Source organism: Aythya fuligula, chromosome 1, assembly GCF_009819795.1.
Source record: "Aythya fuligula isolate bAytFul2 chromosome 1, bAytFul2.pri, whole genome shotgun sequence".
NCBI classification, from domain to species: domain Eukaryota; kingdom Metazoa; phylum Chordata; class Aves; order Anseriformes; family Anatidae; genus Aythya; species Aythya fuligula.
In genome coordinates, this window is record NC_045559.1 from 127,938,313 (window position 1) to 127,951,546 (window position 13,234).

The window sequence follows — 13,234 nt, forward strand, 5'->3', positions numbered from 1 at the left end:
TTCATAATGTATCAGAAAAAATTGCCTGTGAACATTTCTGTAATTGTCTTTGATGCTACTGTGCGAGTCTTTTGTACGTACTTTATATATGAATAGTAACATATTTTACATGTATTATCTGAAAAAAATATGAAAATTATGAAAAAATATGTTCGTAATTTATGACTCAGTTCCTATATTTTTTTTTTTATATTTAGATGTCTGTTTTCTTCAAAGATCCTGATGATGCTAAACAAAAACCAGAACTTCATCACATAATGTATTGACTGATGGTAACTGTTCACTCTGAGAGCAATGTAGCTCTGCCCTAACAATGTAGCTCTGCCCTAATAATTGCAGCCTGAAGGACATTTCTTGATAAAACTGAGATGAGAGTTGTTTACATTGTTGCCGTAAGCCATAACTGTGGGCTCATCACCATCCAAGTATCTTCTTGCAACTTTTAATATATACATTTATAAACATGCTCTCAGAATTTTTGGAACAAAAGTTTCCTAAATATTCCTGAATTGTTGTGCTTTTACTAATTGCTTATTGTTTTCTTAATTTTCATGATATATATCAATCTCTCAACCTCCTCATTTTGAAGTCAGCACTGGAAAGGGGGCCTTCCCATGTACATCAGCAGGAACAGATTAATTCTGTCTGATCATTTCTTTTAAATCTCTTTTGAAAATTTCAAAATTTAAGTAGCCAGAATAAAGTTATTCTTGTTCCCCAAATAGAATAATAGGAGAACAACAATAGGCCTGCAGTTACACTTAACAAGCTAATTGATCTCCAGAAGAGTTTTCCTTGTGTATTGCCTACTTTTCCAGTCTTGGGGATCATCTGGTGAGACGATAGTCTCTCTTAGGAAAAGCAAAGATGTGACCCTAACTCACTTCAATGTCTTGATGAATCTACATCATGTTGGTATCCTCTCATTCCCTTTCTGTATCATCTGCTCTTGTGCTGTGTCCTGCTTTCTCTTGAGTGCCCTCTATTGTATTTGGAACAATGGTGGGTGGGGTGGTATGCATGCCAAATAAATATTCTTAACATGGAGTCCAGCTTGGAAGAAAGATTCATAAGTAATTATCTGTTGAAATGCATTTACTGTATTTGCTTTGGTCCCTCAGTGTCAGAAAACAACTAAAATCCGTAGTCACGGTTGATTGCATCATAGGTCATAGAAAATGTCAGTCTGCACAAAACATTCTTAATTACATACATTTTCTAAGTTTCTGGTAGTCACTTGGACTATCTGTGTAATGTTGATAGGACCTCTCCCTGAATCCAAGAAACTCTATGCCCAGATTGCTTCAGACCAACACATCAGACTAATATTTTTGAGCATTTGGCTGAAACCAAGCCCTATAGTAGTTGGCCAGGCACCTTGTCTGAGCTCCACTTGATGTTCTTGTGCTTTTAAATCATAATTAACAATCATTTTAATGATTTTTTTCAACATCATTAACCTTAATGACTTACTTATTAGATCATAATTATGTATATGGCATAAGGTGGGCCATGGTAGGAAGACACTTGTGCATGTTTGAAGAAGCAAAGCCTTCTTGGAGATGCCGTAAAGCTCTGGGTGAGGGGAACCAGAGAATCCTTTGCTACAGTCTTGTTCACTGATGAAGAGATCTCTGAAATGAACTATTGCCAGAACCACGCCTGTGTGTTGTCTTGAAGTAGGCTAACCAGAGTGATCTAAAACAGGCCCAGGGAGCAAAGCAATCATGAACCAGGGAAGAGCAGAGGTCCCATACAGTCTCTTTACTATCTCTCTTTTATATTTAACAATCTTATTCCTCAAGAACATTCCATCAAACATACAGCATCAGAAGAGCAAGACCTGAATATTTAGGTACAGAAAGAAGATAATGTATTTTTATTTTTTTTTCCATGTTTTTAATCTTGTCTTTTTTTTTTTTTTTTAATTTTTAGTGACGTGTATCTAGCCTGCTACAGGAGTGACAGATTCCTGGAAGATTTTAGATTTTTTAGGTTTAATTCCTTTTGGACTTATGTTCACCACCACCACCCCCCCCCCACCTTTTCATAAGTAAGCACTATTTCAGAATCTAAATTGTGTTCACTTTTTATATTATAAATGTGCCTATCAAATTTCTTCACTGCATTTAAAGATTAACCTAGCAGTTTATGTGAATTTAAGATTATCTCATCATTTTGCTTGTCTCTTGTCTTTTCCTTTTTCTTTTCCTTTTTTTTTTTTCTTTTAAAGAACATAAAATTGCTTTCCAACTCCCTGACAGCCCTCCTAAGCCTAGACAATTTTGTTATTAACTGCCTTGCCAAAAGACTGTGCTAGAGACTTAAGTTCAAAGTGTATTCATCAAATGCCACCAACAAAGTATTTCTCAAAAGGATGAGGAGGTCTGAATTTAACATTCAGAGCTGTTGTGACATTGTAAAATACTCTTTGTAAAATCTCATGTTTTGTATGGCCAAGTGAACTCATCTACTCCAGAACACAATGACTGGTAGCTGATACATCAGGCTTTTTATGTTATCTGAACACAGCTGCAGAATCTTACACTTGGTAGCAGACCAGGGTAACAGCAGGCAGGGGGTTGATCCTAAAAAAAATAAAAATAAAAGTGCGTGTATGTTAAATTAGGTCTGAAAACAGGAGACAAAAAGGTGAAATAAAGTTGACACGCTCTCTGTGCCTCTTCAGGATTCTTCCCATCCTTTGAGAAGCCTTGATGGTACCTGGTCTTCTGAATCCTGATGTCAATAATGGGAAATTAAAGATAAATAGATCATTTCATGTAGGTCACTGACCAGATGATGATAGGTATGAAGTGTTCATTTGACTATGGTTTAAAAGGCGGATTGAGCTTGAGTAGAGTTTTTTGGGTATAAAACTCTAAAACTCTTCACAAAAGCCACATGGCAGGCCATCTTTTATTGCACTTTCAATAAGAAATGGAAGGTGAGATTAAAAAACTATTTTTATATCAGTATACATTATTGATAGCAATAGGAAGTAATAAAGACAGGAAGCATGTTTTTTTATTTTATTTTATTTTTTTTTTTGGAAAAGGGTAGAAGTACATTTGTGTTTTAAGTGTGAAAAAAATCATCCTGTTAGAGCCAGAGATGAACTTTATAATATATACACTTCAAGTATACATTTACTTCTCTAAACATCCTCAAGAGAGAGATCATTAATTCTTTGCTGCTGACATCAGGGAGCTGACTTATCCTTTTATTGGCCTAGTGTTTGAGAATATTAAAGGAGTTAAACCAAAAGTAAATAATAAACATTTCATCCCCAAACTTTAAGTTGCACCAGATGGACTTTATTTTCAGATTACCGAGTGTGACTGTAAAGTGTCCTCAAATGGATTCGAATCCTGATATTAACTTGTGGGGGATCTGCTGTCATTGCAAACCACTATGTGCATGTTCTCAGGGTGCAAGGTCAGTTACGATGATGTTTGTACTTGTTCTCAGACCATCTATTATATATGTTTATATTACTTCAAGGATGTTTTTTCAGGGTGTTACAAAGTAGGCAGGGAAATCACTTGTAGAAAATAAATGAATATCCCTTCTATTGGCACCTACTTGCTGTCATACCTCCCACAAACTAATTTCATTTTGTCTAGGACTTGTAGCAAAATTTGCTCCTTCTGAACCTCCATCCTTCTACTTCTCTGTATGTTCTCTCTCATCTGTTAGTTGCTCTTATTTGTGAAAATGGCTGTATTACGAGTGGGGTCTTAATTTGATAGAAATGCTGGGTGAAAATAGTTGTTCTGCTGTATTTTTACTGCTAAAAGATCTTAGAAAAAACTGCTTTGTTTTTGATGAAGACAGGGAGAGGCAGAGAGGGGAAATTAGGCAGCATTAAGCTATTTGTTTTTATGGCTTGGCATCTTTTAAGACTTCTCTGAGTTTCTTGCTGGCTTAGAGAGGCAGGAATGTTGTCATGGTATACTCTGGCCATACCTAGTGGGTCAAGAGTTTGGGACTTGTGCACAGAAAATGTTCTCAAGGGGTTGTTTCTGCTTATTCCAAGGAATCATCTCCTTGACTGGACAACAGAATTAGGCAAGTGCTTGAATTTGAGGTATTTTACATTACTTTTGACTAAGAATGTTTCTTTTTGACTGGATAAAATTAAGATGTCCAGAAAAAAAGGACAATGACTAATTTATGCTATAGGTAAATATGATCAGTTGGGAAACCACTTTTTTTTTTTTTTTTTTTTTTTTTTCCTGTGGCCTTATTATGATAGATTAAGCCATGACTTCAGTTCCACTGACTATTTATTTTGGCAGTCTAGCCTGTTGTCTGAAATGCAAAGATGAAATTAATCTTGAATTTCCTTCTTTTCTCACAAAGCCTGCTTACCTCAAAGAAGTGTCATGATGAGTTGGGTGGAGCTCTCCAGGAGTACTTGAAGGTTATTTTTTGGTAAGGCCACTTCAGAAAATAACTTTGTATGAATTCGGCTTCAACTGACAAGGTCTGTAACATGTATTTCTTCTGCAGTCTCTAACAATGTAACAGTCACTAGATTAAATTAGCATTTTCACATCTAATTGATGTATTATAATGAAACTGTGGTCATAAAAAGGATGTGTCAGTCTTCATGATGTCTTGTAGATGCTCTGCTGCCACCATCTAGCTTGCAGCCACTTCAGTTTTATTGTTATAGGACTCTACTGTGCTGAATGAGCAAATGGAAAGTTTTAAAGTACAGGCTGCATTGTTTCTGTTTCATGTGGAAATATCTAACATTTTGTTCTGACTGAAGAGTCAGCTGATGCTACCTTGTACTCAGCCGCACTACAGAGTTTCTCCTGGTGTGCAGGAGGAGCAGATAAGGTTCTTTCACTTACTCAAGACAATTCCCAGAATTTGAAAGGTTAAAGATGTTGATGTCATCTGTAGTCACATCTTTCTCTTGAGAAACTCTAGGCTTAATATGCATAATACAACAAATGTCTATTCAGTTATACAAGTTGGTGCAAGCTGTGCATACCCTTAAGACCGAGGATGATTTAGCAAGAGTGATGTGCATACTGGAGAAAATGACTGTTGTTACCATTTTCTTCAATGTAAGCACACAAGATTTCACCTATTTTTGCTCACAATCCAGACAGAATTAATCCGTCTAGATACTCGTGTTTTGCAGTTATACCTCCCTTGGCTATTGCTTCAGATTAAAGGTAGATATTGAACTATTGACTTTGAATTCATCCTCTTGGTATATGCCTCCTTCATTGACTTCCTGAGCATTTTAAGGCACCTGAGTCAAAAAGTTAGGGATCCTCTGATGTACTCAAACACCAGCCAGTGAGCATTTCACAGTCAATTTGGAGTCACATCCCCTGTTATGATAGGTGTGAAGGATGGCTTTTGCTCCCTGGTCAGACCTCTACCTCTTCTTCCCCTCTCCCCTCACTCCTTCCTCTTTCTTTTCTTTTCCTTTCTTCTCCTTAACCTTGAGAACTTTTTTTTTTTTTTTTTTTTTTTTTTACCTTCCTGTTTAGCTTGCCTCACTCTTTTATAAAAAAAATAGTGAGGACTTAGAATATGTCACAAGAGAAATCAGGGGTTGTGAGTGCTATTGTAATTAAAGTCTGATTATTGTTCCAGTTGTGCCCTCATTAAGAGTTATGTAAATACAGATGGAGGTGAAGACAAGCCAAGCTCCCATTGTTGTAGATACTGGATTGTAGGAATTCAGAGAAAAATTAGGTTCTCTGGAATAGGGACAATGTAGTTTAGGTTCCTTAGAAGTTTGAGTTACACAAACAGACACCAAGGAAACAGCGATTTCTTCATACTTTGGCTAGGTAAAGCTGTCATTCATCACAGCAGCCATGCCCACTATGAAGTTAGAAATATGAACTAGAAAAGGGTGGCAAGGCAGCCGTGCCCTTTGCGAGTCTGGGGTAGAGCCTTTCAAAGACAGAGCAGCGTAAAGGTGTGTTCATCACTGAGAAGCTCAGCCCCAAATGTTTGTGGTTTTCATCTGCCCGGTGTTGACATCTATCCTGCTGCAGCACGCAGTTAACAGTAGAGTCCCTCCTCCGAGCTAGGCCTCTGTGCAGCGTGGTGGAGAACCGAACCCATGGATATTGTGGTTCACCTATGTTGAATCTGAGAGTGTGTCTGCCCTTCAGCCACGGGTGTGTTTGTAGCTTGTGCAGGCATTCCCTAGAGACCTTTAGTCTAGCTAGATTGGCTATCGATAGCGGTTTAGCCACCTCAGCCTGGAGCGCAGTGGATGCCCAACGCCTAGTTATGTGGCCCACTTTTCAGGCAGGTTTTTCAGCCTGCACTGAGCTCCAGGCTCACAGCAGCAAGGAGACGATGAGGCTGTCTATCTGAAGGGTAGCTAAAGAGTAACCTCACAAGGTGCCACAGCCACCTGGCTGGTATGTGGGGCTGGTCCTGGGGCTGCCTGGTGTGCACTGTCCCATCACCGCATTAGCACAACTTCAGCAGCAGCAAGACATGAATCTGGCTATTAGATTTTGCTTGCGTTTCTAAATTAATTCTATAAATCCAGTTTAGCATTTAGTGTGATGTCCTGAACACTCTCATATTTGGCAGAAATTTCTAATTCCAGTAGCTGTTATATTAACCTTTGCATTATTTAAACATATTTTAAATAACTACTTAACAATTTATAATAAATTTAGTAATTTTACTAAGTCAGCGGCCTCAAATTGCTGTATCGAGTGTTATATTAAATATAAGTAAGATTCTTGTTTGCAATATTTGAGATAATTGACCCATTTTTTCTTTTTCTATGTAATATTCAAGAAAACAAAAGTTCCTCTGTGTGAGGATTTTTTAGAGGGAATGTACAGATCTGCTCATAGAATCATCTTACAAATACTTACTTAATGGCCTTCACTGGGAATTATATTAATTCCATGAACATTACTCCATGCTGAGACTTGAAGCTGTGCAGAGTTCTCAAGCGCAAAGTATCTAATAGAAGAATACAATATTTGAAGTAAAGGCAATGAATTGCCTTTATTGATCTCCAATTTAATTTATGCTATCTGAGAGTGATTGATTAAATTAGAGTTAATTTAGGACATATCGTCACAAATACTATGTTATCTGAGTATTCTTATTGATTCATGGTTTACTCTTGTGGTAAAAGGTCTGAAGTACCTTTTTTTTGTGTGTGTTTTGCTGCATTTCTCTCAGTGAAGATATTTTTGGAGGTGTTTCCCTAGTAGTTTTGCCTGGCAAATAGTGACACAGGTCTGGACCTATCTGCAGGTATGTTATTTTCAGATAACAAAAAGAATTTATTTTATCAGATGAAAGAATTTCAGCTTAAAGAATATGGGTTGTACAGTATAGCCAATAAATTCTTCTGTTCTTTGGGTATGCAAGCATGCAATACATTTATAAGGTATTTATTTATTTATTTATTTATTTTTTGTCTAAAGCCTAAATATAGAACCTGCTATGCAACTCAATAAAAAGTCCTGGTAAGTAAGCTGTACTTGGTCTGCATATTCTATCTTACAAATTAGAGGAAAGTATCAGTAAAATATGATTAGTCTGTTTCTAGGTATATATACCTTATTATTTATTTATTTTTTTTATGTTCTCTTCCACCAAAAAAATTTATGACAATCAGTGAATTGGGGTTTCTGTGGAATGTATGTGAAACTGTTACTTTGGAATTAAGTCTCATATGCTTGCTTACAATAATATTGAATAAATAATATATAATGTTTATAGATAGAGATTTAAACTTGGTTTCATAAGTATTGTTCATTCATTTGAGACTTCAGCATTGATCAATATTTGAAATAGATTAAACCAAATATTTTAAGTTTTTCCTGCAAAGAGCTTACTGGTTGCCATAGTATGAAACAACTGCTAAGTCAGAAGTGATAAAGTAGGAAGATAAAGTCTCATTTCATTTAACAGAATTTAACTTTGTTGGCGTCAATGGAGCTGGATATTCAGCCACCAAAGTGCAGTAATGCAAATAGTCATGCAAAATTTATTGAAGTACTTCATTCTACAGTGTTAGCTTTAAAAAAATGCAGAGCAGAGCCATGCACAGAACTAAGCAGGTAGATTTGCAATAGCAAAAGGAAATAAAAACAAAAGCTAGTAGTGCTAGTAGTGTTAATTTGTGTTTAGATAGTAAAAGAAAACATAGGTCATAGTCCTAGGAGGCATCCGGTTGGACAGCAGGTTTGTTCACTGCTCTTGCAGGCAACCTGCAGTGTAATCTCAAAATACTTTAAGTTAGCATTAGAGAACTATTTACATTGTTATCAGTGCAGCAGCAGGCAGGAAAAATTGTTAGAAATGTGTGTGAAGAGTAGGCTTGAGGTAATGCTGGAGAGAGCCCTTATTCACATCCCACATTGGAGAGGAGAGACAAGAGGAATAGGGGAAGGGATAGGGACTGTGGAGCAAATGGTGAAAGGAAGCTGTTCCCAAAAGTCCATCATCAGAGTTGCTCTGCTGTCCTAGTAACTGTTTTCTCTTGCTTTGTCTGTGCTTTCGCTAACAGCTTTGAGCTAGATTTGAAGTCCATGGCAGTTAGCAAAAGGTGTTTTTCTTCCTTTGCAAGTCTTTGTGTCTGAGCCCTGAGGGAGAGATTAAGTATTGTGTATCTTCTGCCTGCAACATCTAACTTGCTCTTTTAAATGGATTTGATTCAGTGCCAGAGGTTCAGTTCAGTATTCCTGCCAAAAAGCCCACTGAAGCCAGAGCTGGGCAGACAGATGTGATGAACATTTTGCTTCCAGAAAGACATAATTTTGGTCTTTCTAAATGTTTTTGTGATTCAGAATTGAATTTGGTTAATAGCAGTGACGAACTAAAACACAAACAAAACATTATTGAGGTGTTTCCCGCCAGTGTTTCCAAAACAAACAGCCTTGATTTTCTAGTGCTAGTTTGTTAATAGTCCCTGAAGTAGGTTTTGTGGGTCCCACAAGGGCGGAAAGGCCATTGCCATTCTCACCGTGAGGCTGAGACTGTGAGAACCCTTGGGTTTGTGTCTCTTCCCATTTTGATTTAAATCTGAGAGCTGAGCTGCGCTCTCATTCTCAGACATGTGTTTTCCTTACTAGTTTGCAGATCATATCACCACAAGGCCTTTTCACTCTCCATCCCTCCAAGCCCTTTCACCTCCTATAAGCAGTTAAACACCCACTGGGATGCAGGAGGAATTCCACAGCTAGTGTTCAAGACCTTCCGTGCTGCTGCTGGGTTGTCCCTTGCTTCTGCCACCTTACAAAGTGAAGCGGAGTAGTGATGTTGTGTGAGGGCACCAGCCAGAAGCAGCCTGACTAGCAGCTGGAAGGAAAGCTTGCTCCAGTTACCTGGTCTGGCTGAAGAAAAGGTGAAATTTTGTGCCAGCCTTTCCAGGGGAACAGAGAAGCTCATCTGTAAACCATTCTGGAGACAGGCTGTGTAAGTAATACTTCGGTGACCAGGCTTTAGGGCACAAAGGATGTATTGCTTCTTGCCTGTGTTGTGAATCAGGGTCTGTGTTCAATTAATGATCCCCATAAATGAGAGAAGTTTGTAGGCAGATACCCCCTCCAGATAACTCTCTATTGACCTGTAGTTATTATCATGCAGTCCTTTCCTTGTAGTGACTATTTTGGGCTTGGTCCCTTGAGCTGAAGTAGCGTGCTCAAGGCTAAGGAGCATTCATTTTGTTCCACAAGGTTTCAGTTCCTGCAAGCAGATGGCTATCAGCATCAGAAGGGAAATGGGGAAACTAAATGAGGTCAGAGTGACCGTACATAAGCAAGAGATAACATGCTCCTTTGAAATGATGAATGAAATAGTTGATGTCTTTCAATGGCATACTACAGAATTGATGCAGAACATCCCCGGTGGTGTGGGGCTGGTGAAACTGCATGAACACAGCCAGCAGTGTGGTGGGGGGCAAGGTGGAAGGGGGAGAAGGAGGTATGCAGAGCAGAGGACCTTTCTCACATAGCTCAGAGAATGAAACTCATGCTGTCCTTACACGAACCACTGGAGGGTAGGTGGGGGAAGAAGCCACCAGCTAGAAAAAAGGGAGAATAAATTGCTTTCACAAAACAAATGGTGAAAGACAACAGTTAAAATTATTCAGTCACATATGTGTTTTTAAAACGTGATGGCACAGTTAACTGGCAACAACTGGAGAAAACAGATTCAAATAATTTTCTCTATCATATCCATTTGTGATGAACTCTTAGGAAAAAATTATGCAACCTTACTGATAGCAACAGAAATGTGGCTTATATTTAAAAGAGCTACTTCTTGGAAGTCAAAGGTAGGAAAGCAGTGCTGTGAAATATTAGCTACCAGACTGTTTTATGGTAACAATTGTAGCTCTGCAAACCCTAAGCTGTGTGAGAGTGGAGCTATTCTCCTGAATATTAAATATTACTTGAGTACAGCAATAAAGACTTAACATGTGTAATTATCAGAGCCTTTGTCTATGTTATAAATTTAAATGCTTGCTATCCATTTTGGCTTTAAACTGTGGAAAAGTGCAGAGAAAATTCAAGATCTTTTTATCTTGGGGCAGAAAGAGAGATTCTATTTTGCTGAAAAAGAAAAAAAAAGAAAAAGAAAAAGATTTATTCCTTTTATATCTGTTGCTTCCTGAACTTTCATTAAAAAAAAAAAATAAAAAAAAAATCCTGTGTGTTTTTAAATATAATTTTAAACTTTCCTTTTTAAAATCTATCCAGAAAACCTTATGCTACATAAAAGAAAATGGTCTTTCTTTCTCTTTTCCTTTCTCTCTTTATTTTTTTTTTAAAAAAAAAGAAAAAAAAAAAAGAAAAAACTTAAAATCTGTGTGCTGTGTAAGAAACGTGTGCTGAAGTTTCATGTTTCAGGTAATCTTCTTTAAAATAATGGGAGTCTAGATTGCATCAGTTAGTTTAAAAACTGCTATGCTATTGGTAGGGACAAAATGGGATTAGAGCCAAAATTTGACTGTGTTACTGCCAAAGTCTGTATCAGATTTAAGACACATGCTTCTGCAAGCTTCCATGAAGGTTGTGAAAAAAGTTTTAATACAGAGTTGGATTACAGCTCTCTAGCTCAAAACATTGGCCATTACACTACCGTCTGAAAAGGCTGCTGTAAGACGGAGCACAGAATAGAGCAGATTTCTGCAGTTTTCTGGACCACAGATGGATTTTGAATACCTCTTTGTGCCTTGATGGAAGATATATTAACTTCATTAACTGGAATCCAAACCTGATCACTTGTGAGAGTGTGTGTGTATACGTACAGATAGAAATCTATTTAAATCCTTATCATGATTTTCTTTCAAGTGCATGTAAAATCTGCTCTAAGAAATTACATTGTCTAGGTGAATTGTTCAAAATAATTGTTTAGAAGAGTAAAGAGCTAGATATTTGCTCTTGCATTTTGGAATCTTCTGTGAGTTTATGACAGAAAAACTGGAATCTTTTCTTGTCTGCATTGGTGATACAGAAATGCATTTCAAAAGAGACGCCTCTAGCTGTATGACAACGATTGCATAGTAACCTGTGGATTTTAAACATCAGAATGTACAAACCGTGGGCAACTGTGAATATTTTCATAGTTTCTTTTCTGCATTTGCTGCAAGGATCTGAGTATGAGAATGGATCTGTGAAGGTAGGTGATCTCTATTTATTGACATGGTTAATAATCCACATTGCCAGAATTATATAAATTTCATGTGCAAGTTGGTGAGCTTCTTGCTGTTTTGTTGTTTTTTTTTTTTTTTTTTTTTTTTTGCTTTGTTTTGTCTGTTTTGTTTTGTTGTGTGTGCTTTTGTGTGTGTGTGCGTGTGTGTGATTGTTCAGCCATAGAAGAAAGAGAATCTATACAGAAGTTAAATACATATAAATTGTTTATTAGTTTATTATTTTTACTAGCTGTTATTAATTAATTTTAATATACTTTGTTCTTTTATTAAACTTTTAGTATCAGTCATGCAAGGCAAAAGGAAAATACAAAACAAAGCAGAAGTCAGAGCACTTGGGATACTTTTTAAATGCACTTTTTTTATTTCATGTATTTATGATTTCAGAAGTAAGAACACTGGTGTTGAAAATTTTCCTCTAAAAACACTTGTTCATCAGTTGCTTACTTGTTTGCCAGAAATCTGAGAAATATTTTTCTTTTGTTTTACTAAGATATGTTGTCCAAGACTTTAAAATAAGCAGCAAATAGTAATAATAGGGCACATTGCCTGAAATTCAAACTTTATTCTGAATGCAATGCATGCAAGAAAATTTAAGCTGAAGTTTCACCTTGAGAGTATGATTTTTTTTTTGTCTAACTTTCTGAGAAAATGTGAGAACAGCCAGGACAATCATTTAGAAAAATCAGACCAAAAGCTGGAACAAGATTCTGCATGTGTAGTGTGTCCAAAAATGATTAATTCAGTGTGTGGTCCAGAACAAATTATTTGTTTCTCACTGACAGAGCAAAACAAGCTAATAGGTTTGTTTTCACTTCAGAAAACCTCCTGCTTGCAAGAGATGACCACACACTACTCTGTGAACTGCACTTCATGTTGACCTGAGGTTTAGAAAAGAAAGGCTAAATTATGTACTTAATTGCAGATTTCTGTTGCCAGCACAAGAAGTTAGCAGTGGTGAGCAATGTGTTTTCAGGATGACTAATGCTTAAAGCCTTTGCCTGCTCACCATTCACAAGCTTTTAATTTACAACCTTAGCTATCAAGACTTGGAAGACATGAAGACCAGTGCAATAATTCTCATATACATTGCCTTCATTCTTATATACATTGCACTGCATGACAAGTCACTGTTTACTCACATGTAGGAATCTCTTTACTTAAATCAGAAAGCACTTTCTAATATAGCATACTAACCACCGTATAATTGGCAATGATGATAACTCTTCCCTCACGTGGAACACAAGTTTATTCAGCGTATTAGCAAATCACTAGTTAGTTAAGAGCCTTTTAATTAAATTTTGAAACCATATCCATTTTGCCCAGCATACATACAAGAGCTCTTCTTGCTCATTTAAACTGGTTTATAGTTTATTGACTGTGATGGCATTGCCTAGCAAGTATATGCATATTTGTAATTGTTTTCATTGTAATTTGGCTACCACTCTCAAGGAGCCAGACTAGATGCTGGGTATTCTATTTAATAAAAATAACTGTTAGTTTCCAAGACTATCATGAAAGTATTATGTAGATCACACTAAAAAGGACTATGTTTCA

The 13,234-nt window shown here is 36.9% G+C and overlaps 1 protein-coding gene across 1 annotated transcript in view; it reads left to right on the forward strand.

The window, feature by feature from the left end:
- Positions 1 to 11,013: 11,013 nt before the first annotated feature.
- The window catches only part of VEGFD (vascular endothelial growth factor D), a 31,858-nt gene continuing 29,637 nt past the window's right edge, over positions 11,014 to 13,234 (forward strand). The window contains exon 1 of the mRNA XM_032207780.1: positions 11,014 to 11,646. Within this exon, the coding sequence (XP_032063671.1) occupies positions 11,557 to 11,646 (90 nt within the window). The 5' untranslated portion in view covers positions 11,014 to 11,556. The remainder of the gene's footprint in view (positions 11,647 to 13,234) is intronic.